The sequence below is a fragment of the Lynx rufus genome, unplaced genomic scaffold, assembly GCF_022079265.1.
Source record: "Lynx rufus isolate CCGP_SWC_20201006 ecotype Redwood Valley unplaced genomic scaffold, mLynRuf1.p SCAF_7, whole genome shotgun sequence".
Classification (NCBI taxonomy): Eukaryota; Metazoa; Chordata; class Mammalia; order Carnivora; family Felidae; genus Lynx; species Lynx rufus.
In genome coordinates, this window is record NW_025814889.1 from 62,388,805 (window position 1) to 62,416,239 (window position 27,435).

The window sequence follows — 27,435 nt, forward strand, 5'->3', positions numbered from 1 at the left end:
GAGATTTTTCTGAACACCATAAAGGGCATTTGGGGGGAACTGTTCTGGGCAATGTCTTTTCCAATCTCATCTAAGGTCTGGGAACTTCTTTCCAGGGTATATAACCCAGCTCTGAAACAAAGCACTTGGTGATTTTTAGTTTGAGATGTCTATATGATACTTCTGAGTTACATTGATTAAGATACAAACTATAGATACAATAAAAATGAAATCAAGATATAAATTCAATGAGGTTGGATAAAACATAATTATTCTAAGAATTTACTTTTGTTTTTTGTTTTCACTAATTCCATAAATTCCACTAATCCAGTATTCATTTTGATTTTTGATTAAATGAAAGTTTGAATTAAAAATGTTTTCCTCTTCTAGTGTTATATCTTTAACTGCTGACTACTACAGATCTCCTCCCTCCCCTGAGAAAAAGATATAATCTTCCAAAGAAGATTACCAGATGAATATAAATTAACACATAGATACATAATGCTTCACTTTTTTCTGACACCATTAATAAGGTTACATTTACATGCTGGAAGCATCTTTTATCTGTGGCATTAAAGAAATCACATGATGTCTAAGCAGTCAAAATAGGTATCTGTATGAAAGAAAATCCCTAATTATTTTATATCAAGACCAACTGACAATTATTTGAATGTCTAATACATACAATGCAATGAGAAAGAGCCTTCTACTTTTGGGGAGAAGGGGACAGATAGTAACTACAAAGGAGAGGCATCTACATTAAAAAAGAAGTTTTGGTAATTCCTGTATTCTGTAGCCACAACATACCTGATACAGTAATGAATATTTCAGAGTTTAAGACAGTCCCCACCTAAAGAAATTAATACTGAAAAAGCCTGAGGCAGATGGACATACAACTCCAAAAAACATTTCTTACAATTTTACACTAGCTCGACACCATCATCCCCAGTCAACATCTCACTCAAATAGCTGAAATTTAGAATCTGAGAGTAAACAGACGGATCTGAGAAGGGACTAATCCCCAAATATTGTGTTCTGTTATCTCACAATGAATGTAACAAAGTAGGTCAGCCTAAAGTTTCCAAAAACATCAGTAATTTTCAAAGCTCACAAAAATTACATGTAAATTCCCACATGTCTATTTTTCTAGAAGTATGAATCTAACAATTATGTTCTGGAAACATGGACAACTATCTGTAGTAAAAAGGAATGGTTGTCCCATATGCTCACATAGAGAGGTAAGGAAAAATGCTCACTGCTTACTTTGTAAAAACATATTTTTTTAATTTACCCAAAATAAAACTAGAAATTGCTGATTTTCCGATGTAACTGGCTTGAGAGGCAGTAGTGAAGATACAGTTATGGCAAAGGACACTTAAATGAAATTGAGTTTTAACAGCTAGAAACAGTTCTGATACACAAGTAAAAAGTTTAGGTGTGGCCTTACTTTACTTGAATTACTGATCCTAATCTGGAACTGTGACTAAGTAGGGAAACATGAGGCTGATCAACTGTGTCAATTTTACTCTAAAGAAACTAAAGATAAGTCTAGTATGTCTAGTATAAGAAATCAAACTGATTTGCATAACTGCTTGAAAACAGAAATGAACTTACAAAGTATCTTTTAGTTACATCAAGTGTCACTGAAGGTCTGCTTCAGTACACGTTGCTTTCATCAAGCTATACTTTCCCCCACACCTACTCAGTTTTACCTTAAAATTATTACACAAAATCGCATAAATGAGTTATGATATTTGGAAGAGTTGTTCATCTATTTCCTTCTGATAAACATCCAATACAATTTGGAGTTGCTAAGACAAAACTATTTAAATATCTCACCGATTATTGTCAACTTTGTTGACAGTTTTATAGACTTGAGTCAACTGCTCAATTTGCATCACTCATTCACTTTTTAATATGAAAATACAAAAGAAATTCAATCTTATACAGTAATTTAGCTCCATCTGGAGCAAAATCAAATGTAACACACTGATATCTAGGATTGCCACAGTCTTCCTATGAGGAAAAAGGAGCTTAAATATGAAAAGGGAGGCTTATTTGGGGATACATGATTGTAAAAGGACAAAGAAATTGTTTTATGTTTGTCATTTTAGAGTCCGCACATTCAGGATTGATACACTAAATGAGTCGTGTTTTTTCTCTTAAAACAACACCAAAAAAAACCCACAAGAAAACCAAAAAATCTAAGGCAGTTTCCTAAACTTAAGATAATGCAAGGTGATTTCATCACTAAAAAATTATTTCAAAAGGGGGGGGGGGAACAACAATAAGGAAATACTTGGATATTAATCCTGGCATCATACCATAAGGTAGTGAACAAATGGTGATCTAATTTGGATAGTGCTATCTACTTTGTCTTGCAGGTTTGCAATGGAGCTCCAAGCACAAGGGGAGGGACTTAAGTACTAGACTAAAGGGCATGATGAAAGTTTAAAGGTCCTCCGGCTCAGCCTTAATTTTTATTAAACAATCAAAAATACGCATCTTGAACTCAAGTTCAAGATTCAAAGTTCTAAATTTTGAAACAGGTTGCATACAAATTTACTTTCTGGTACTCAAATTACTAACCCAGGACATAAAAAGACAGGATGCATAATACAGCCCTACTTCTACCATTAAAAAGTTAGATCTTAGTCATTCCTTTAAGAATTCCAGTCCAGTTTATATTAAAGATTGCAAACTTTGCTTGCATTAGTAAATTTACTGTGAAAATTCAGTACTTTCATAAAATGTGAGAGAAATGTGATGTTAATCATCTAAATTGAGAATCAGAAGTAATTTTGTAATTCTAAGATTGAGTTAAACTTTTCCCAAGAGGTAGTCTGTACTGTATAAATACTGCAGTAGAGAATTATTCACCTAGATGTTTCTTTTTACAGGTCAATGTATACAAAACACAGTTTTTAAAAAACCTATTTCATATAAATTGAAGTCTCAACGTTTAAAATATTTAGCCTGGAATATATACAAATATTATGAATACCTTAATAAAATGAAAAAGGAGAGCTGAATAATAAAGTTGGGTACCCTATCGGAGACGCCCTCCCCAGGCACAAGCCAAAGCTCCAGAATAAGTAGGTCAGTACAGTGTTCTCTGCAATGGAAAAGAGACATGTGGTGAGGTCAGAAACCCCTAGCAAATCCTAATGTGAAGGTAGACTTCATCATTGCTCATCCAAGAGGCTCGTCAGAATCTTACTACTTTGACTGCCAAAAATCTGAATATAACTATTTGAGGAGTCTCATGTAGAAACCTTTCTTAACTAGTAAAGTGTAAATCAATGGCAAAGCAGAATTTTGCTTTAAAGAAATTCCTTTTATAAGTCAGCTTTAATGGGACAGATTAATTACATTAAAATTTTAATATGGTATTTAGAAAACATGGGAACAATTAAAAATCATATGTAAGTACCAAAATAATTTTAAAATCCTTTTTAAAGACACTTAACTGTTAAAATCCTAGCTGAAAGAAAAGTTTTAAATCAATTATTTTACCTTAAAAAAAAAAAAAACAACTCTGAAACTTGAATGAACTTTCTGGAAAGCAGATTCACAGAACCAAAATTCAGTCTCAAATAGCTAAAATTCTAAGTAAAATTCCGTTTGAGAAATGTTCTGTTAGTTTCTACTCTTAACTTTCTAGAATTAGTATCTGAAAAAAGAAATCAATAACAGAGAAGTCTCATTCATTATTTGGAATTTTCTGGAATAAAATGTCACCTATGTTAATCAGTTAACTTAATGGCTCTTAATGACCAACTGTATATTTTAAGTAATAATGCTTCTGTTATTCTCCACAGAATACCATTCAACATAAGCTCTACTTCAAAGCAGTTTTATCAGTATTTCTCCTCTCCATTATGTCACAACTATTTTCAAGAAAACATTTTTTTACCTTTAAAAAAAAATCCATTTGTGAAACTATAATTTGTGACATACCGTTTTCTAAAAACCACCATTTTAAATCTAGTCCTTTAGACTCGCCCTTGTTACTTACCTGGAATTTTATTTTCCCATTTCTCTAAATGCTTTAAACCATGGGGACTGCTAGTTGATTCTTCTATCATTAAGTATTACAAAAGGAAAATGATGTTGGCACACCTATTCCAAATATAGTTTTTAATGGCACCTGAGTGTATCTCCCTCTCATTATTTTTATTTTTTATAGTCTGGAAATTTAAAACCAATCCTTAAATACTGAGAAAGCTAGAACAACACAAAACAAAATAACAAAATCAATCCCATTCAGGACACTCTGAATGCAAACACTCATAATCCAGTTTTACAGCTTAATGGACATTGTCTAATGATAATCTTACAGATCTGACATTATCTTGTCTTAAATATTTGCCTCATGTTTCTACTTTAAGTTACCCTGTTGTCCCTCACCCAAACATGTATAAAATATTCTACTTTTCCTTTTAATACTTTACTGGCTGATAATTTTCATCATCAGTAGTGGGCCTTGTTATTACTCACCTCCCGCTTCCAAAGTGTATAGAAGGATCAGATTAGAAAATGTAGCATCTTTTTTAAAAAAAAATGTGCTTTCTTCTCCCTGTATAAGTGCCCACTCTACAATTTGTGAATGATACCTCTGTTACATATTATAGCACCTAGGTACCTGCTCACCTCAATCTTCCATGACCCTGCCTTGAACTGTTAGAAAAAGCCAACAGCCAGAGTTTAAAGAAAAGCAGTTACCTTCCTCAGACCAAATTATTGGATAAATGGTCTTGTCATTATGGCTTAACATGGATATGGCTATAACATAGGGACCCATCCCTGTTTTCCTTTATTAACAGTGTGACCTGATCACAACTTTTTAAAGTCTAGACTAGTTTTCCATATGTTTTACATATTTTATTCTGACATATCTTTTAAAAACAAAAGGACGCAAACATTTGCACTTATCAATGCCTTTTTCTTTAGATGTGGTTTGACTTCTTTCCTTCAGGCTCTTTGCAACCAAGAAGCAAGGTCTGATTTCGATACTGCCCATTTGCTATGAAAATATCAGAAGGGGTCATCTTCCAAGCAATATTCCAGTTGGGCTTATTCACTGATTAGCTGCATAATTTCTTCTAGGACATTTGTAACAGACACAACATATATAGGATTTCAGTTTGGGTTTTTCTTTCTTTTTTTTCCCCCTAGGTGTGGTTCCCACTTCTCATTCGTATTTTCTTTTCTTTGAATATATTGCACAATATTTTATTATTAAAAAAGGTTTTATGTCTCAAGCAAAAAGTTTTTCTCCTTCACTCAGGAGGTGCTAATGTGTATTATTTTCTAAAAGAGGTAAGTGGTTGTCTGTGTGGCCATCCTCAAAGGGTACCTAAGGAGAAAAAAGACCAAAGCATTAGTTTTATTCCTTACACTATTCCCTCTAATCACAATGCTTTATTTTGGGCAATCTCTTTCGGAGCACCAAAAACTATTGTTCAGATTTAACAGTGATGCTGTGACTTAGAGGTCAGCGCCATTTCTATTGTAGCACTTACAGAACTGACAGGTTTGTAGGATCCAAGTCGGAAACGACAGTAAATTATTTCAACTATAAATTTCCCAATTCCATGTAACATGCCTGTAATAAAAAATAAGTTTATGTTTTCAATTAAATGATGCTTTAATGAAATTATTTCCTAATCATCTCCTAAATTATTACATAAGAATAAAAAACTCAATTATAATGGCATAGATTAGTAAGGAAACAAAGCAGTTTGCTTTATTCGTTTCCATGGTTAAAAATAACAAGGCGGTTGAATTTTTAAAACAAATGGATTTCCTTTCAAAATCACAAGGCCACATGATTCATGACCTTCACCATGCAGTCTTTTCAAGGGCGCTTTATACAACTCACACTCATACCATTTTGAAAAATAATACCAAGCAGCACCACAAATTTAAACAAATTCAAATGAAGTAGTGACAAAGTCTTTCATAAGAAAACCTATTCATTCATTTCAAAAACATAGTTCAAAAAAAATAATTTAAAGTATATAAACTACATAGCTCCCCGTAAAACTGAATGGGGGGTTGGGGGATAAAGAAGGAATGGTTTCCTTTCTTTATCTATTGTGCTTAACTCTCAGATTTTAATGATTATGATTCTAAAAGTTATCTTTGAGAACATCTCATAATCTCAGGGCAAAAAAGCCCCAAATCAGGAAAACAATTTGAAAATTTTTGTTGCACATATTGCACGGTTCAAAGTACCATAAGATGTGATTTTACATATTGTACAGTTAAAAATGCCTTACGTGAAAAAAAATTTACATTCAAGTGTCTACTATTTCTAGGCATTTTATCATCTAATCCTACAACACACTTGTAAGTATACATTATTATTCCCATTTTTATAGAGGAGAAATTTTAGAAAAGGTAAGTGACCTATACACAAGCCTATCCCCACGTGATAGTAGATGGCAGAACCTGGATTCAATTCTAGGATCCTTCTAGCTCACTAAGTAATCTCCCTTGAATCACTGAATGCAGTGAACTTAGTTATGTGTAATGCTTAACCAATTCAGAGATCTGGAATTCAATCTTAAAGAAAAAATTCTTAAAATATCAAAACATGGGAATGTATATATATTTCTTGCTCCTGCTAAGTAACAGCATCTTAATTTCAGTGTAACACTCAAGAAATTAAACAAAAAAGGAATGAATCTTAACCTGTTGTTGAAAAGATTCCTCCAACAATACCACAGAGTCTTACAAAAAACTGCCAGAAAGGCATATGCTCCTCAGTGACGGTTACCATAAGAGAACTGAGATCATATTTCATAAATATCCCAGAGACTCCATGGCTGCCTGCAGCATGGTTAATGACACGTTCCTAAAAGGAAGGGGAGAGATAGGAGAAGGAGAAAAATGGGATTCACATCATCTGGTTACTTGCACAGGCAATATGAAGCCCTACAGTCCAACTATACAAGGATATCCAAATCTCTTTATGAATTGTCCTACTAGACTGAGCTCTTCAGAGACAACTGAATTATCCTATATTCTTTGTGTCGTTGGCTTCTGAAAGAATCAAAAGAGCAGAGTCATTCTTTTCTATTTTCTCAAAAAGTCACTTTACATATAAGGATTCTACTGAGCTCAAGAGCTTACAACTATATGGCATCTTCTTCATTGATCAAATCCATAAAAACTAAGTTCATATTTTGACATACTTTTTGTAAGACTTCTTTGCTAAGAATTTACAAAATAATTATATTTATTTCCTATCATTTAAATGATCAGATTTAAAAACAAGTAATTTCACTTTCTGTTGTTTATTTAAACTGTAGGAGATATAATACAAGAAGAAAAAAGCATGCACTAATTTGAAACATATCAATATTTGAGTTACTGGTTCAGTTTCTAAAGATAGTTTTATTCTTGAAAGGAATGGGACTAAAATCATAAACCTCCCATAGTGTGTACACTGTCCAAGAAAATACTCTATTTCATTCCATCTTGTTTACACTTCAAAAATCAAGTTTGCAAACTGTCTAATAAATTTCTGTTATAGCTTGAAACAATTATGCTACCACGGTGCGTTGTTGACTTTTGTCATAACAGTCCCTATTTTAATTAAGCTATAACTAAACTGCAAGCTTTAGGAATACAAGTAACAAGGGAAATTAAAACAATTTCGTGTGAGGCATTACAAAACCCCTTCCCCTATTAGAACAGAGCCTTATAAGCCACTGATCGACTTTCCAATAAAGTGACTTCATCTTAAATTTCTGGTATGTTCAATATCATACCATAATTATATTGTCATCACCTGTATGGGCAGAAGCTGCTTGAAGGACCGGGGGGGGGGTTCATGTAACAAAACACTAATAATGATTCACTTTGGGTTTCAGGACTAATGAAGCTCGGCCCTCCTCCTCTCTGTCCCCCTCATCCCCCATTTAACCAACTCTAGTTACTCCACACTTATTTTTTAAGTGAAACACAACTATTTTAGTCACCGTATCAGCGCAAACACACTACAAAGAGGTCAAATGCTCTGAGATTATATATATTTTTTTATTTAATTTGGCTGTTTAAAATTTATCCTGGAGGGGCACCTGGGTGGCTTAGTCAGTTGGGCATCTGACTTTGGCTCAGGTCATGATATCACGGTTTGTGAGTTCGAGCCCCGCGCTGGGCTCTGTGCTAACAGCTCAGAGCCTGGAGCCTGCTTCAGATCCTGTGTCTCCTTCTCTCTCTGCCCCTCCCCTGCTCACACTCTGTCTCTCTCTGTCTCTCAATAATAAAGAAATGTTAAAAAAAAAATTTTTTTTTTAATTTATCCTGGAGTTAATTTCGTATCAATATATGGTTATCTTTTTCTCTGTTTTTTTTTTGAAGTTCCATGTTTCTCCATTGTGAGGATGTACCATGTGAGTTGTTTATAATCTACTATTACAAATAACAATACAATGAATAGCCTCATACACATCATTTTTGTATTTTTTTCACTAGAACCTTGGATTCAATTTCTAGAAGTGAAATTGCTGGATCAAAAGATAAATGAACATATCATTTTGCAGATATTGCCAAACTCTCTTCCATAGAGACTATGGTGTTTTGCATTCCCATAGCAATGTATATGTGCCTCTTTTCCCCAAAGCCTTGACACTATCCAGACCTCCTAATGTTCAGGTGTTGCCAATTTTAGTGAAAAATTTTATCATTCAACCCCTAAAATTGCTGATGGGGCGCCTGGTGGCTCAGTCAGTTAAGCGTCCAACTCTTGGTTTTGGCTCAGGTCATGACCTCACAGTTCGTGGGACTGAGTCCGTGTCGGCTGTCAGCGCAGAGCCAGCTCTGGACTCTCTCTCCCTCTTTCTCAGCTCCTCCCTCACTAGCATGTGTGTATGCGCACATGTGCACACTCTCTCAAAATAAATAAAACTTAAAAAAAAATGCTAAAAAGCACAATATATTTTTTACCTACTTTCTCTCTCTCTGTGTACACACACGCACACACACACTTAAGTTTTTCACCCTGAACCCTTTGAAAGTCAAACATGACAACTTCACCCCTGAAAACTTCAGTATTTAATCTCCTAAGGGAAACTCTATAATTACTGAGGACATAGTCATCATAAGCTAGAAAACTATCAAAAGGAAACTCCACATGGAAGAAAGTAAATTTTTAAAAGCACTTATACTTTGCCTTGGAATTCTGGATAATATTTCAATGTTCAGCATTTTTTAAAAAAAGGTTTTCTTAAGTTTATTTATTTTGTGAGAAAGAGAGAGAACACAAGGGTGGGAGGAACAGAGAGGGAGAAAGAGAGAATCCCAAGCAGGCTCCATACTGTCAGTACAGAGCTCCATGCAGTCAACCCCCTGAACCCTGAGATTACGACCTGAGCCAAAATCAAGAGTCAGAGGCTTAACTGACTGAGCCACCCAGGCACCCTGAATATTCACCATTCTTAAACACAATTAGAAAACATGACCCCAGAATACATGTGAAGTCTGTTAAACTGTCCAATTCCAAAACTATATTCCTCATAATACATTTTTATAAGGCTACTCTCCCTGAGATTGCAGAATGTTCGTCCTTTTAATTAGATGAATAAAAAGCACTAACTTAGGAAGGCAAACCCTCTTAGTCTACTATCTGAGCCAGAAGAACCATGCATGCTCCAGGGTAAGTACATTAATTAAAAAATTAATAACACAAAACCAGAGAATCTGCTGGCAGGTAAGGACTAATTATACCAATACAAGAGAAAACATTACAAAATTAAGATATTAAGAATAAAATCATTAATACCATCATAGTTTAATATTTTGTTTTAATAGAAGTGAAGACATTCCAGATTTTTAAAATCTACTTCTTTTCTTGCTCTACAGCATACTAATAATATCCAGTTATTAGCTTAAAATAAAATATTAATGCATTTCAAAACTTCCACAAATTTTAAATGGGGGAGAGCACCAAGTTGTAACTTTTTTTTGTAGAGGACTATAAAATACTGAAAACAAAAATCATTTTATCAGTTAGATTCAACTTACCCTTTCTGTAACAGAAAACTGATGGGTGTCTGCTGAAATTTTATATGTATGTAGTTTTGTTGGCACAACTGTAATAAAATATTGGAACATCTGGTTGTCTAGAATAAAAACAAAATGTGTTTTTTTTCATCAATCCAATAGCAACAATACTACTGCCAAATACACCCTCCTTCTATTATACACATTGACCTTGAAATTTAATGCTACTTATGATAGTGTTTAACAAAAAAAAATTTTTTAAAGAATCAACGAAAGCAATATACTCATACTTGGTAAACAAGTTCTCAATAAACATAAAACAGTCATGTATACACATCTATTAGTTGTTAAAAAAAAAATGGGGCGCCTGGGTGGCTCAGTTAAGGGTCTGACTCTTACTAATTTTGGGCTCAGGTCATGATTTCAGAGTCTTGACATCAAGCCCCGAGTCAGGCTCTGCGCTGGCCATGAAGCCTACTTAAGATTCTCTCTCTCCCTCTACCTCTGCCCTTCCCCCACTCACACTCTGTCTCTCTTTCTTTGTCAAAAACAAAAATGTTAAAAAAATGAACTAGTCATTAGATATCCTTTATAACATTATCCTTTTATCAAATATGAAAAGTAAAAGTAGCATTTCTTTACAGTAAAGAAACTAGTGAGAATAAAGTTATAATAGTATAACCACCACAAGACATATTTTCAGTTTTTACTAATATCTTAAGATATATAAATAAACCAATTTAGCCAGCCTTTGGATATATACAAAGAATTGATACAGGAGGAAAATAACTAAAGAACCTACTCCATGGTGGTCTAAGGTTATTGCATAATCAAAAGGATCATATTTATATAGCCTTTAGGCATTTCTAAGTTTAATACAAATCATCAATACCAGATTATCAATTATTAATTAACCTTAAACAGGTAACAGTTCACAGAATACAAAACAGGTTAATTTTCTAGATCTTATAGAAAATTTAGAATTAGAAGTATCTATCTAGAGTTTCAATTAGATAAGTAATAGGGCCTCATTACATTTGACATGAAAATAGATGTACTTCACATTACACAATAATAACTGTCTATAGAAACTGTACAGCAATAAAATACACCAATTTTAAATATATGGTCTGATAAATTTTGACAAATGTCTCTGCCCACCACAGTCAAAATAGAAAATATTTTTACCACCTCAAAAAGTTCCTCCATACCCCTTTGCAGTCAATACCCTGTACCTCTGACCCTAGGCCAACCACTAATCTACCTTCTGTCATCACAGATTAGTTTTGCCTATTCTAGAATTTCATATAAATGCGAGTACACAATATGCACTTCTGTGTGTCTCTCTTCTTTTGCTCAACATTAATGAATTTTTATTTCCATCAATCCAATTTCTCTGTCTCTTATCTCAGTGTAATTCAGAATAGGGGAGGGAAGGGTAAACTGTAGATAGGAGAGAGAGGTTAAGAGTAACAGTGTCTTCAAACACGAATATTAAACAAGTTTCTGACAAAATAAAATAAAACCTGTTTCAACTTCACTTACTTACCTACCACCTGTATGACTATAACTCTCAAAAACATGAACAGTGTTTGACTAGTTCCTCTATTATTAACCCCAACACAATAGACTTTAGTCTATTATCACAGATAAGATTAGGGAAGAAGAGTGTCAACTCTGTCCACCACCAATACATGGCTTATTAATTGTGGGTGGTCTTCAGTTTCGTCCTTTGATGTAAGATGAATTGCTTCACCTGTACTTAGTTTTGAGGTTTTTACAAATAAACTCTATTGTGCTGTAAACAGAGGTAGTGAGCTCAAAGTGCTAAGAGAAAAAGGTATGTAAGTATTACATATTAATGAAAAAAAGGTGAAATTGAGAGTGGTGAAGCAATAACCTATAGGTGCTACACACGTGGGTCGGATAATTACTTTGGGAAAAAAAATGGAGGACAAAGGGAATTGTATCACCTGTGAGGAGTGAAGCACAATGAATAATAACCAAAAGGGTCAAAGAAATATGACAGGAAAAAATAGAAAGCATTGAAGCTGTGGCCAGAGAACTACTGAAGATGTAGTTGCCACTGTTAATTCAAGAAAAGGCTATAAATTGGTTAGATAATTTAATGGCTAGGTTTGGAGGTGAGGGTGGGGTGGAGAGGCAGATACTGTCGAATGACATTTGGTTGCAGGTCACAAATTGTTCCAAAGGTTATGGGTCTGTCCAAATTGGTAAAGCATTCAAGATGTAAGTACTAAGTGATCCCCTCACAACTTCTGGGAAACATCCAGGGAATGGTTACCTGACACAACACATTTGTAATGCTAATTTTCTTTTTTCTTTTTGGGAAACAAAGCCCAAGAGAACACATATTAATAAGGAGAAGTGCACACCTGCTTTAAAGCTTTGAGTAACCTACTGACACTCATCTGGTGGCATTTTAAAACATAATTCTAAAAGTCTCTTCGTCCTTGTGAATTTAGGAATAAACTCAAAAATAGCCTTTGAAAATTAATCTGTTTAGAACTGATTCTGTACAAAAATTCAAATTCATTTTAGCATCCTGAAACCAACTATTAACCAACATGTTTTCAAATGATCATCTCATAAGTAACATATAGTGTATTTCTGTATACAATGAACATACACATAAAGATGAGATTATATATTGAATAAAGCTTTTAATTCTCAGAATGTTTCTACTCACACATTTCCAAATTTAGTACACTCAAGTTTCCTTAAGTGAAGCATTTCCATACAAACATAAAATACTCAGGAATGTAAGCCAGGATTCTAAGTAAACCATCTTTGATGCATCTGATTACAACACTATGCTACAAAAGTAAAATACTGAAAATGATATTAATAAATCTATTTGAATTAATAAAAAATGAAATCCTTAATTAGAGTTTTGCAAAGGCTAGAATTCCTAGTAGCACAAGAAGCTTTACATGTCCTTAAAAGGTCCTATAGGTGGGGCATGTCATATGGTAGGACTATTTCAGTAGAGGAAAGGCAACCAAAAACCTTCAAGAAACACAAGATTGATTACTTGTTATAAAATTAAGAAAACAGGGGCGCCTGGGTGGCACAGTCGGTTAAGCGTCCGACTTCAGCCAGGTCACGATCTCGCGGTCCGGGAGTTCAAGCCCCGCGTCGGGCTCTGGGCTGATGGCTCAGAGCCTGGAGCCTGTTTCCGATTCTGTGTCTCCCTCTCTCTCTGCCCCTCCCCCGTTCATGCTCTGTCTCTCTCTGTCCCAAAAATAAATAAACGTTGAAAAAAAAAATTTTTTTTAATTAAGAAAATAATCCAATCAAAAAAAAGAAAAAAAATAATCCATCCATATTTGGATAAAATGAAATTTTAAGTGGAACAGAAGGTTAAAACAGTAATAAAAGGGATCTATGCTATAATGTACTACTTCTGACTGTGTTAATAACCAAAGTATTCTAGAATAACTCTACGTTTCTGATGTTTGTAAAATTCCCCAAGGAGGTTTCTATAATGGTAAATATGCATTTTAGAACTCTGAACCTATACTAAGAAAACATTTCTTATAATGTTGAAACTTTCATTGGTTCTTATTCTTTCTTTAGTGCCCTATTAGGAGTTATGCCCTATTAGCACATTAACCTTCCATATATTCACAGAGCTTTTAAATTCAACTCTTTTTCCTACTTACTTGTTACTCTAATTTCTTATTTTGTTCTTATGGTTCATTTTTTAACGGACAAATTCTCTCTTACACAACTTACCACAGAAAATTATCAATCACTTAATCCACTTAAAGATTTATCTGTTTATTACAAAGGGGTTAAATTATTAAAAATGGGTTAATATTAAAGTTATAAAAACAATTCCTACATGCAAATTCCAATAGTAATTATTAAATACTTACGGTCTACAGCAATTTTTTCAGTTCCATCCAAAGGATTAATAATTCCTGGAACAAGCTCTCCAAAAGACAAATGATCTATTCTGTGAGAAAAGTTGTAAGCTAAGAGGAATAAAACAAAATTAAGTACAGAAATTAAATTATTCAAAACCACATATTACAGATTGGTTCACATTCCTATCTAACCTCAAATAAAATTATCTCAATCTGCAGGTATAATAATATAGTATTTAAAATCACATTATTTTGAGAGAATACAAATAAATATGTGGAATTAAATGTATAATGGTAAGTACATTCTGATAAAATGCTGTATCTTAAATTTCATAATTACATCTATGAAATATTACATCTAATCTTCATAACCAAAGATAATAATAATGAGTCTTTCCTGGTCCAAATCTTTATATAGTGATAGGACTGTATTGTTAGAACAAATGGAATGATGTCCATGTAGCCACATACTGAAACCAATCAGATATATTTTTAATGCACACCATTGCTAAATGTGACAAACTGACTTTTTATGGAATTTATTACTTGGTTTTGTTCTCTAAAACAGACTTTAAAAACTAAGTTTTATGACAATTATTACACAAAACTTGAATACTTTATATGTATACACGTGTCCAGATGTACGTTTATATATTGAAATAAACTTCAAACACATTCCCTTCATTAACCCTAAAAATTAGCAGAAATGTGTACCAAGGGATAGAACGCGCACTAAGGCTCTACTCCCTAATCCCAGCAACTTCTGAGCTATAAATAAGTAGAAACACAGGTAATTTAAAGACATGAGAAAATGAATTAGAGTCAATAAATTTATCATTTATTTTCTCCTTTGGACATCTGTTTCGACAAAAGCCCACTTTTAAAACACTCCTTGCATCTGCACTCAGAACAAAACACAAGAAAAAAACCCACACACAACACTTTTCAATGACATCTTCACGGAAAAAATTTAGGAAACTGCTCACAGTCATGGTTGACAAGTGCTGCCAAGTGTGCATGACCTCGGGGATGTGGAATTGCCCTGAAAGGAAGAAAAAAAGATTAAAGTCGTAATATTTAAATATACAACTAATTAAAATCAGAAAGGGGATCTTTCCTCAGTTATATAATTTTATTAATATATAATGAAAACATGTTTGTCCTATGATTTAAATAGCTAAGTCTACTCATCTCAGCCATGCAAAAAACTGGGGGCTGGCACACTGTTTCTGTGAAGTGCCAGACAGTATTTTAGGCTTTGTGGGCCAAGATGCAACACTGAAAATATATGTACTAGTTACACAAGAGGAAAGAAAATTTTTCGCGACCTTTTCTTAATGATTTGTTTTTGAGAGAGAATAAGCGAGGGTGTGTGAATGGGGAGGGATGGGGGAGAGGGATGGAGGAGAGGGATGGGGGAGAGGGATGGGGGAGAGGGAGGGGGAGAGAGAGAGAATCTTAAGTAGACTCCACACCCTGCATGAAGCCGGACATACCACTTGATCCCACAACCTTGGGATCATGACCTGAGCCAAAATCAAGAATTGGACGCTTACCTGACTGAGCCACCCAGGTACCCTGACATTTAAAATGTAATAGTAATAACTGAGTACTTTTTTTTGTAGTTCAGGTATTTTTGCTGGGAGATAACTTTTCCTTAACTAGGGTTGAGAGTTAGGGTTCCCTATTTTCAAAATTGATCACAAAAATTTATGTTATGATGATCTATAATGAAATGTTATATGTTTTATCTTTGAAAATATTAATCTATGAGCATATCTTTTAATTGAGTATATTCATTGCTTGGAGAGAACTCTCTTACATTCTTCTCTTGGTATTTCCTTCCGGCATGTCATTGCATAACACAGATTGATCACTTGCATTTTAAGATGGAATTTCCTTAAGTACACAGTTAAATGGATTTTGAAACATGTAAATTTCCTTTGCACCTGCATCAAGGTCTGAAACACTTCAGGAACTATAGTTTGAGGTTGCAAAATATATACAAGTATAAGAATGGAGATCTCGTTTCTTGTTTTAACTTTTGACAGTGCAGATTGTCAAAGCACGGGAAGCAAGGAAAACCACTTAAAATCATTTGACGTTACTTATCGCTGAAATAACTTTACCACAATATGAGTTTCATATATAAACACTGCTTTTGCTTAAAATTTTAGGCTAACCTCATTGAGAAACATTATCCAGTCTGCACAAAACTTAACTTCCAAAGCTATTCAGTGCTCAATAATAATGGGTGGCAAGTGTCCTTATTCAGAAAAATTTCAATCTTGGCCCTGAGCTCCAAAATCATACACACACAAAATCTTTACCACTAAGCTGTCAAGCTGTTATGTAGCAGGGCAAGTTGTACCATTTAGCTTTTCCTTCTGACAAGTTCATGAAAATGACGATATTTAAGTCCATGAGAGCAAATGAAGTTCACCATCAACACTATCACTTCAATTAATACATGCTCAATTCAAATATTTTCTGTGAAGTACTGCTGCTGATACAGTAGATAGAACCACAGGCTTTAAACACCTTACATTGTCACAGGCTTTGAAAATTTATATACGTAAGCCTTTTTCTGCTTCATACATATTTACTACCAGCAACACACTGATGTTCTCTCAATTTCTTTAAAAATCTTTTTATCTATAGTTGTTCCATGCAGGCTATTCACAGACAAGTAATACTTCAATCGTTTCAAACTCACATCGACTCCTCAAAAAAAAATCAACAAACAGTATTAGTAACTCCTGTTCACTCAAGACCCAAGGAAACCCACTCAGTATCACCTGCCTTGCTTTTTAACTGACTATTGGCTACTGCTCTCAAGGTCCTCAGTTGCTTAAGCACTTTTCCCACCAAAAGGCTAACCATCCAAAGTCAGTCTATTTTCCCCAGATGCCTTTCTTTGATTGGTGCACACACACACAATTCCATCAGCCTGCCAGTAAGTGGCTTTCCTTCCTTAGCATTAGCTAACCAATTAGTCACGTTTAAACTTAATGTGGTGGCAGTTCTCAGTTTCATTTTCTATTCTTACGAAGAAATTCTACTTGTGTTTAGATATTCCCTTTTAAATTTTTATTTTTCCCAAGAGTTAGTGATGTTGTTATGCGTGCTTAGTCTGCTATTATTGAAGTGTCCTGTATCCTCATAGCACAGCTATAGTGTCATTGCATAATAAACATCCTATTCTGAGGTCAAATTTGATAAAATAATCCACACTCCACTGTGCCTTAAAAGTATATCTGAAACCCGTATTTGTTTTTCTTTTCTGACAGAGTAACACAATAAATAAATAAAATGCTGGAGGACAGCAATACACAGGGCATCTATAATGCTGTCAAGCTATAAGTGTCATAACTTGTTATAATTTGTAGTGCACACCGAGTAGCAGCACAAAGTGATGAGTCACGTACAGCCCTTGCCACAATTACTCAGTCCTCGTAGTGTGAAAGTAGCCATATGTAAACAGGGAAGCATGACTGTATTCTAGTAAAACTTTGTTTTTGGACAGTCAAATCTGAATTTCATGTATTTTTCATGTGTTACAATGTATTGTTCCATGTGATTTTCAGTGAAGGAAAGATTGTTTTGAAAACTGGAAGGCTGGGAGGAGGCATTTTTGGCTGCCACAATTGTCAGGGAGGAGTCACTACTGGCATTTATTGGACAGCAGCTAGGGAAGCAAGGCATCCTGCAATGCAGGGACAGTGTCACACAGAAAAATACTGTCCCACATCTTGCATGACTTCCAAACACTCTAAGCAGCATTCATAAAGGTGAAAAACCTATGAATAATGATCTGAGTCTAGAACTTAAATCCATGTAGCTACACAAAGTACTTTGTTGTAGTTTCAATACATACTAAATTTCCTAGGAAATGGAGAAAATATTTTACTTTGTTTTATTTGCAGTATTACAGAGTTGTTCCCTATTTCAGAATCAACAGAAATAGCATTCGTGATATTTGAACAGCCAATACATGTTTCATTCTGCATACGCAACTGATATATACCTGATGATTCTACATGTAAGTGGTAAGCCTTTGCCTACTCCATTACCTTATCTATAATGTATTCAGGCTCAAACATTTGCATATCGAAATACATATTATCGTGTTACAAATCATGTTCTTTTTATTTCTCCTTTATATTACAGTTGAGAATGATGATATTCTATCTGAGAAGATAAAATGAGATCTTCAAAAAGATCAATATTGAACTTGGTAAACCTAATACCAAATATTAGGAGTGGATTTCATAAGATATCCCGGAGATAAGGGCAAGATACAAACCAAATACTTTCCCATCTGGCCTCCCTTATTCATGGCATGAATTATCACATGGAGAAAGAAGTGAAATTTGGAAACAAGGCCATGATATAGAGGCTCATAAAATATTAGTCAAAGTTACCCTCTTTCTCTTTCAGTTAGTTTGGGAGTAGGATATTGTTTGTATCCATGTGAGCAATAAAACCTCAATTTCTTTGAGCCAGCTATTATCTATTGTCTGCACTATACTAAGAAATTCTAAGGTTCCCAGCTACAGAATCAATCCTGGCAACAGTAAGAAAACAACAAAACATAAATGTCAAGAAGAATGGGACAAGAAAGACAAATGTCTGATCTCATCATTGTAAACACTGAAATAATACTGCATAAAAGACTTATTCTATTTTTCTCTACATATAACAAAAAAAATCTCTAGCAACGTTTTATCCTGCTTTATGGCCTTTCCCTCAGTCTGGATGCCCTTTCTCCTTTATATATAAAATTCCTAATCATTCACTAGTGTTCAAAGGTTTTCCTCAATAAAGCCTCTGCTGATGTGCAGGGTAAGTCAAGTACCCTGTTATGTATAGTTTCTTATCGGCCATACTTCTACAGCTTCAATACAACTATAATTAAGTATTTATTAGTGTAATTCACTGTTCAAAGTTTGGATTCTCTCACAGAATGTCAGCACCATAAAGGCAAAAACACTTTCTCTCTTTCTTTTTTATGGTTTTTATCCTTAGTACCTAGCATGGTACTATGCACACAGCAAGTACTCAAAAAATGTCTTTTACAATGAAGAACTGTTCAGCTCTACAACTCTAGATGGAAGGAAGGAGAATGAGAGGGAGGGAGGCAGGGAGAGAGCCAGAGAATCTATTTATTCAGAACTTTACCAAGTGTTTATATCATATGAGAGTATCTATACTGGTGCTGTTCATGAAGACAGGTGGTCTGATATTTTTCTTAACTTCTACATACTTGATCTTAGGCACTACTAATTTCTAACTACATAAAAATACTTGTCTCAAATTCATCAGGGATTACATTTTGATGATGATCATCAGAAGGAAAAACAAAACAAAAACCTAATGCCATCCAACATGAACAAATTAACAAAACGTCTACGTAAGAGCTTCCTGGCTACTAATACTTGGCAAGTAGAAGGTTTTCATCCATATCCACTTACAGCTCATTTAATTTATAAACTATAACATGACTGTTTTACTTTTGAAGTAGTTTTTAAAGTTAGTAGTCTTCTTGGGGCACCTGGGTGACTCAGTTGGTTGAGCGTCCGACTTTGGCTCAGGTAATGATCTCACAGTTTGTGGATTCGAGCCCCACATCAGGCTCTCTGCTGTCAGCACAGAGCCCACTTCAGATCCTCTGTCTCCCTCTCTCTCTGCCCCTTCGCTGCTCATGTGCACGTGCACACACACACGCACTCACTCACGCTCTCTCTCAAAAATAAACATTAAAAAAATAAATAGGGGCATCTGGGTGGCTCAGTCTGTTGAGTGTCCAACTTGAGCTCAGGTCATCATCTTGCTGTTTGTGGGTTTGAGCCCCACGTTGGGCTCTGTGCAGATAGCTCGGAGCCTGGAGCCTGCTTTGGATTCTGTGTCTCCCTCTCTCTCTGCCCCTCCCCCCACTCACGCACGCTCTCTCTCTCTCAAAATAAACATTAAAAAGTTTAAAAAATAAAATTTAAAAAAATAAATTGAATAAACACTGGGGTGCCTGGGTGGCTCAGTCGGTAAAGCTTGGTCCAACTTCAGCTCAGGTCATGATCTCGCAGTCTGTGAGTTCAAGCCCCTCATCAGGCTCTGTGCTGACAGCTCAGAGACTAGAACCTGCTTCAGATTCTGTGTCTCTCTCTCTCTCTCTGACCCTCCCCTGTTCACATTCTGTCTCACTCACTTTCAAAAATGAATGTTAAAAATTTTTTTAATAAATAAACATTAAAAATTTTCTTAAATAAAGTTAGTAGTCTTCTCTATCCTGAGATTGAAGCCCTGAATGTAAGTTTCAAAATATCAAAAATGCAGATACACAACATTGTAAACAGTCCTTTAGTAGTTATGTTATTTGATTAGCAAAGAATTTACTTTTAAACCAAGCTGCCAACTTGTCTAAAGTATTTTCAGTAAGTTAAAAGAACATACTTGCCCACAGTTATGTGAAAATTCCCCGCTACTTTATTGACATAGAGATGACCATGAATTCTGCAAGCATCTGGAGGCTGTGATGAATCATCTTCCCTGTTACAACATGAGAGGAAGGATTACTTATGGCACACTCAACACAGTCACCGTCCTGTGGAAGGAACACTTTGTAGATGGGGAAAAGAATCTCTAAAAATCAATTTTTAGGTAATGATCTAAATGTCAAAAGTACCACAGCAGTTTTTTGAAGTCTACACATTTATAAAAACTCATACATCTACAAAGTAGAAAAACAATTACATATATATATATATACATGTATATATGTGTATATATACACATACACACACACACACACATATATTCACACACACACACATATATTCGTTCCATGGTTCTTCACATCTGACCACAGGACTAAGGCCAGTAAGAGAAGAAAGATTAAAAGAATTAGTCCAATAAAAACATACTTTTGTCAGCTGTTTCTGGCACTGTAGGGGACAGAGAAAGATGGAAGTAAGAATGAGGGAAGGCATGCCATCCAAGTTCAAACAGACAATGACATCTTCCTAAGCAAATGTCAAACCTCTGTATAGTTTTAAATTTATTTTTTTTTTATATATATGAAGTTTATTGAGAAATTGGTTTCCATACAACACCCAGTGATCATCTCAAAAGGTGCCCTCCTCAATACTGTATAGTTTTAAATTTAAATGATCATTTTCATGATTATAGCATTTCTAAATATCACCTGTTGTAACCTAAAAAAGAGAAAAAAAAGTGAAATAAAAACACAAACTCCTAACCAAAGTTTCTACATCCTCATAAAATAATGGCAAATGCAATTAATTTGTTCTTAAAACCTAATATAATTTTATATGGAAGTATGCCATACACACATAAGAGAAAAATTAAATGAAAATGAAATAATATTATTTGTGATCAGGATGATCAATATCACAGGCTATAAATTTAAGAGTAAAAAGAAATCATCATACAGAATGATTACATCTTCTCTAAGAAATATGAGATTCAGGAACTAAACCAATACTCAAACTTTGTCATAGTCAAATCCTAATAAATAGGTGTACATTTAAAAATTACATCTCACCTTGGTGGAAGTGCTGTTGAATCACTTTTAAAAGCACTTTTAAATATGACATCTTGAAGTGAATGTTCTTCTTGGAGTCTGCTCTGAATCAGCTGCAGCATCCTACATACAACATCAACAAGCAACGGTTACAAATACACCTAGGAATACAAGAAAGCTAACACTTTTTTAAAATAACAATGGTTAGCTGACTTACTTAACCCATATATTTGTTATTACAAGACTTTATTCTAAAATAAAGTACCAAATTTTCTTTGGTCATTTCCTTAAAAGAAGGAAAAATGAGGTAGGGCAGCTAAGTTTAATAGCTGATGGAGTGAATAATAGATGTGCAGTCAGAGTCACTAAGGAGCTTCTCCTCACCTTAGTATCTAAACTCCTTTTTCACGCTTGCATGCAGCTGTTACAAAATTCTTACCTTTTGTCGGGTACGGAATAAAGTGTGACAGGTACAAAGAATAAGACAAGTACAACAGATTTGGTGGACTTAAGTGGGAGACTACTGGGGTATAAACCCATACCACAAGCATCTAATTCTCATTACAAAATAGGCCATTATGGTGTGTCTTTTTCCAAAGAAAAATGGTATAAGACCATTCTGAGCAAAATATTATACTCTACCTGTAATTTTTAAAAAGAATATTAGCATATAAGGCATAAAACTATAAAACAAAGTATATATTTGAGAACCCATACTTAGATTTTCTTTTTAAATATACCTAGCCCCATAGAACAAATTAGTTCAAGTTTTTTTTTTTTTTACAAATTTCTTTATGTTCACAGTAACTTATAAAATTATTTATTCTGAACAACAAAACCAAGAATAACAGCTTTCTCTCCCTCTAACACTTCTACCATTGGGCCATGTTATTTCCTACCATGTTTAGCAATAAGTCTGTATCTTTAAATATAATCCTATTTTACCTCCTTTAACTCTACGTCTTCAGACAACTAAAATCCAAAATCATCTGTTTAAAGTTCAAACTCACCAGGTACAAAAATTACACACAGAGGGACGAACAGACAAAACACAGAGGATTTTGAGGGCACTAAAACTATTCTGTAGATACTATAATGGTAGACATATGTCATTATACATTTGTCAAAATTCATAGAATGTAGAACACCAAGAGTAAACTATGGACTTTGGGTGATAATGATGCATCCATACAGGTTCACAGATTGTAAGCAATGTACCGCTGTAGTGCCAGGTATTGATAATGGTGAAGGCTGTGCACGGGGGGTGGGGGGGCAGTGGATATTTGGGAATTCTGTTACTTTTCGCTCAATTTTGCTGTGAATCTAAAGCTACTCTAAAAAGTAAAGTGTTTTTTAAAAAAGTTTATCTACCTATATAAAACTTGGGGAAAATTATAAACAAATATAGACCCTTATAAAAGGAAGCAAACGTAAATCTCGTATTTCACTCCCCACCATAATGATAAACATTTTTTAGAAGTGCAAGTGAAAGATCAAATATTTACGCACCATTCACTAAAAACACTGGTAAAATAGGTCTATTTAAAATAACAATTCATTTTTACACTGTAAATTTAGTTCAGAATAAATCTTAAATCTAGAACTAAAAAGCAGAAATCAAAAAGGCTATGTCTAGGGTTTGAGATTTATTTACTGCTACAGGAGAGAGACTAACTGGGATCTTAAATATTTTTAAAAAGCAGAATACCAGCTGAAAGAAAACTTCATCTCTTTCAGCAAACTCTAAAGGTAAAGAACCATTTAATATGTACATTATTCAGGATGTTAGTCCTTCGGTATCTCTAGTCCATTCTAGAATATTTGTTTAGAAGCAGAACTGATAATCTACAAAGATTCAACAACCAGATCCCATCTTCAGATTCACACGTCTCAAGACAAAATCTTTGGATCTAATGCTACCAGAAACTGAAAGTTTCTTATTTGATGTGTGTCTTGTATTTCCAGAGTCCAATTTCAGTGCTGAGCAATGGAAAAAGAGGTTGAAGACAGCAAACTCTGTGTATAAGTTTTGTCTCAAATATACCAATATCTAAGCTTATATTCCATTTATGAAGATATGAAAAAAAAAACCACCTCTATTATGGAAAACAGCCATCATTTTAATAGTAAAAACACAGTGTCTTGAACACTGAATAAAATTCCATGTGAAAGGAGGCTTCTCACTTTAATAGTTCTGGATTAAAGTAATGTCTTTCATCTCTGGATGGCTTTCTACTAAAAGCGCTACAAGCCCAGAGACAACTACATTTGATTTCAACCTCAATTTTAAAATCTCCACAAATGGCAAAACTGGAAATTAAAAGAGAAATGCCTTTGAAATGTACTTAGAAAGAAAAAAAAAGAAAAAAAATGGGAAAAAGGGTTTTTGTTTTTTTGTTTTGGCAATAATCTTAAATTAGGTAGAGCCTTTGTAAGCCCTGGAAACAAAAAAGAAAAAAAAGAAAAAAAAAAAAACAGCACTATATGGGAGTAGGGGTGGGGGAACCATTTATAACAAAGGACTACTTTCTTTAATATACAAAGGACTATTTAAAATTATCAGGAAAAAAAAAAACCAACAACCAAGCAAAATGGGCATAGGGCATGAATGAGCAGTTTCACACAAAAAGAAATACAACAGGAAAAAAAATCCATAAAGATATTCAAGTGATTCATTCATAAAGAAATGTTAATTTTAAAAAAAGCATAATACTATTTTCACCCACAGAATTGGCAAAAGTAAAAAAGCCTTGGTTATACCCACTATTGGTGAGGTTGTGTAGAAACAAATACTATCAGTTTTGGAGTGTAAGTAAAGATATTTTGGCATCACCTATCAAAATATATTTTTTCACAGTTCTATTGAGATATACTTGACATATCACATTGTATAAGTTTAAAGTGTACAATACACGATTTGACATATTTCTATTTTGCAAAACGATCACCCCATAAGTTAACAACCATCATCTCACATAGTTACAAATTTTTTTCTTTGTGATAAGAACTTATCAGTATGTTAATTAAATATCCTCTGAAAGAGAAATTCCATTTCTATACACTTACACACACTTACACATATTCACACCAGTATATAAGGAATTAGGTTCAAGAAATTTCATTGAGCATTGTTTTTAATATTAGAATCCTGCAAATAATCTAAATGCCCAGTGATAAAAATCAAATAAGAACTATAGTTTATCAGAATGCTGTATGTAGTGAAATGGGAAGATGTCCAAAATACCAGGCTAGGTAGAAAAAAGCAAGTTCTAGAATGAATGTATAGAAAGACACCATTTGTAATGGGAAAAATAAAACACAAGCAAATATGCAAACATACAGAAAATTGTAAATTAACAGAAAATCTCTAGGCTACAAAAGAAATTTAACTCTAGTTATAACTGCTAGTCAGCAGCACTAAGAGTAATAATGAAGAGGCTTTTACTTTTAATATATACCCTTTACTTCCTACCCTTTATATTCAAATTTAATTTTAAATGATCACATATTGCCTTATAAATTTTTAAATACTTAATAAAATTTTAAATGAAAACTAAAATGTACTTATGATTCAAAGTACACTAGAGAAAACATTATACAAAACTCTCCTATAATTTGACAATATTTTTGAAATTATAAAGATTAAATATTATATTCTGTTAATATTTCACCCCTAAAACTGCCCACAAAAATGTTAAATCTATGAATAATTCAAAATGGACAAAACAGAGAAAATTTGATCCAGATTTCATGGACCACAATACTTTAATTCACTTATTACCTCTGCCACTCTTTTTGCTGTGGTGAAAGATCAAATATTACCTGAAATAAAGGAAAACATAATCACCAGCACTGTCAATTTCTCTTGGCTTTTATATCATGATTAAAAAAAAAATTTCTTTGAGCAAGTAACAAATTTATAATACTGATAAAAACAAGTATTCATGATTTACATTTAATCTTCTGTAAGTGAAAAAATATAATCTATAATATTCTTACTCAAAGCCAATATAAAGGAATTTTACTGATCACAAATATTTATCTGTTACAGTTATCCACATTTATAGGAATGACTATAAGCTGATAATCTGGCATATGTACAAAATGGTATTTTAGGACTTAAAATCATTTAAATGATACGTGCATGAAAGTTTTTATAAAAGAAAAAGAAAAACATAAAGCTCGACTGTAATATCCATGCATCCAAAGCCCACATTGTTGCCAGAAAGATGCCACGATGAAATCAACAATTTTGAAACAAGCTACACAAATTGCCCTATAATTCCCAAATGTATGAATAAAATAAGGAATAATTCAAGAAATTGTATTTAAGTACTATCTTCATAGATTCAAAGTCAGACTAGGTGACTTGTAGAATCAGAGGGAAATATGCAAGCTTTCCATGCTTTATGGCAATATCCACAATTTAACCTTGCAATAAAAAGGCTACTTTTGATTTTTATAAAGGTAATCATAACAAAGCATATAGATTCTACTTTTTAAATTTAGCAATATTAGTTATCCCTCCATAATCGGCTCCTAACCTACTACTCTCTCTCTATAAAATCCTCAGTTTTTTAATCAAAGTGGAAGAAGCCTTCATTCTATCAAATAGTTCTACATCTCTGCCTTTAGTAATTTAATTATACCAACCTGGGAACTTCGTCTCCTGTAATTGTGACCCTCATGTCTGTCAAAATCCTACATACCATATCCTCCAGGTTAAATTGCCTCCATCTTTCTGATTACAATGAAATTGTCTCTGATTACTCCTGCTGAACTTGTCTACAGCATGTTTCCCACCCTTTTCCCACCATAGCACGCAAGGAAAATGCTAACATCTGTAAAACACACGATGGCAAACAAGAGGCTGCATGCAACTGCTTCCCAGTTACCTTGTAAATAAAACTTTTGAAGGTAGGGACTATGTGATTCTTCCTTTGACTTCCCCAAACTGCTTAGTGTAGTGCTTAGCATGTGGGTAAAGGATCTACTGAGTAGCCTACCGCATGCTACGTACTATGTTACTTAATTCATCACTTCATTGAACCTTCAGAATAAGCTCTGAGTTTGTTATTATTCTTGCCTTTTTTTAAGTGAGGAAGAAGCTCAATAGGTTAAAAACTTCTTCCAAAATCAGAGACTGTAAGAGTCCATATATAAACCCAGCTCTCAGATTCCTCATTTTTCCACCATTTTTTAAATTCTTTTAAGTAAAGAAATAGTAATGAAATATGATAGTAAATAGCAAAGTAGTAACTCTCATAGCATAATGTGTGATCACAAGTTGGAAACTAGTAAAGCTATTAGGGTTAAGTTTTTAATATTCAGAGTACATATTAGGATAGTAAGTATGAAAACATAAAAAGTAAACATTTTCTCAAATAATTTTATATTGATAATTTTTAATTTTTACCTAAATATTTTAATATAAATTAGGACAAAGGAACGAATACTTACCAGAAATACTGAACATTTTAAAAATTACTAATAAAAAGTATACAATTAAGTATTTTTAAGTTCCTACCTTTCTGGCCAAGACATGACTTTTAATTATATGACAGTTAAATTTAATTTTTTTGTTGTTGGGGGGGAGCAGGAGGGGAAAGAGTCTCAAGCAGACTCCATGCTCAGTGTGGAGCCCGACACAGGACTTCATCCCATGACCCTGAGAGCCGAAATCAAGAGTCCGAGCGAGGCTCAACTGACTGAGCCACCCACACACCCCATATGACAGTTAAATTTAAATAAAGCTTTCCTATTCCACAAGTGACTGAAAGAGATGACTAACTGTTGACAATGTAATAATCAATAATCTTGTTACAATTGCATAATTCTAACATATTCCTTAGTGCCTATTATCTAACAAGGCACCTATACTTCACATTTTGTGAAACAAAGAAGAAAGGATAAAATTAATGCTTTTCAGGAGCTTAAAAATCTAGCTAGAGAGATAAGCTCTCCAGAAAATATATGTAAACAAAATCAGGGACTTAACAAATGTGAAAA

General features: G+C 33.8%; 1 protein-coding gene across 3 annotated transcripts in view; it reads right to left on the bottom strand.

Annotated features, from left to right (window-relative positions):
* Positions 1-1,875: 1,875 nt before the first annotated feature.
* Positions 1,876-27,435, bottom strand: part of ERGIC2 (ERGIC and golgi 2) — a 43,768-nt gene continuing 18,208 nt past the window's right edge. For all 3 annotated transcript variants that reach the window (XM_047065741.1, XM_047065739.1, XM_047065740.1), the window contains 9 exons: positions 25,208-25,248; positions 21,448-21,549; positions 20,337-20,432; positions 14,873-14,928; positions 13,896-13,994; positions 10,015-10,112; positions 6,679-6,841; positions 5,505-5,587; positions 1,876-5,338 (listed from right to left, as the gene is read on the bottom strand). In XM_047065741.1, coding sequence (XP_046921697.1) covers positions 5,276-5,338; positions 5,505-5,587; positions 6,679-6,841; positions 10,015-10,112; positions 13,896-13,994; positions 14,873-14,928; positions 20,337-20,432; positions 21,448-21,549; positions 25,208-25,248 — 801 coding nt within the window. In that variant the 3' untranslated portion in view covers positions 1,876-5,275. The remainder of the gene's footprint in view (positions 5,339-5,504; positions 5,588-6,678; positions 6,842-10,014; positions 10,113-13,895; positions 13,995-14,872; positions 14,929-20,336; positions 20,433-21,447; positions 21,550-25,207; positions 25,249-27,435) is intronic.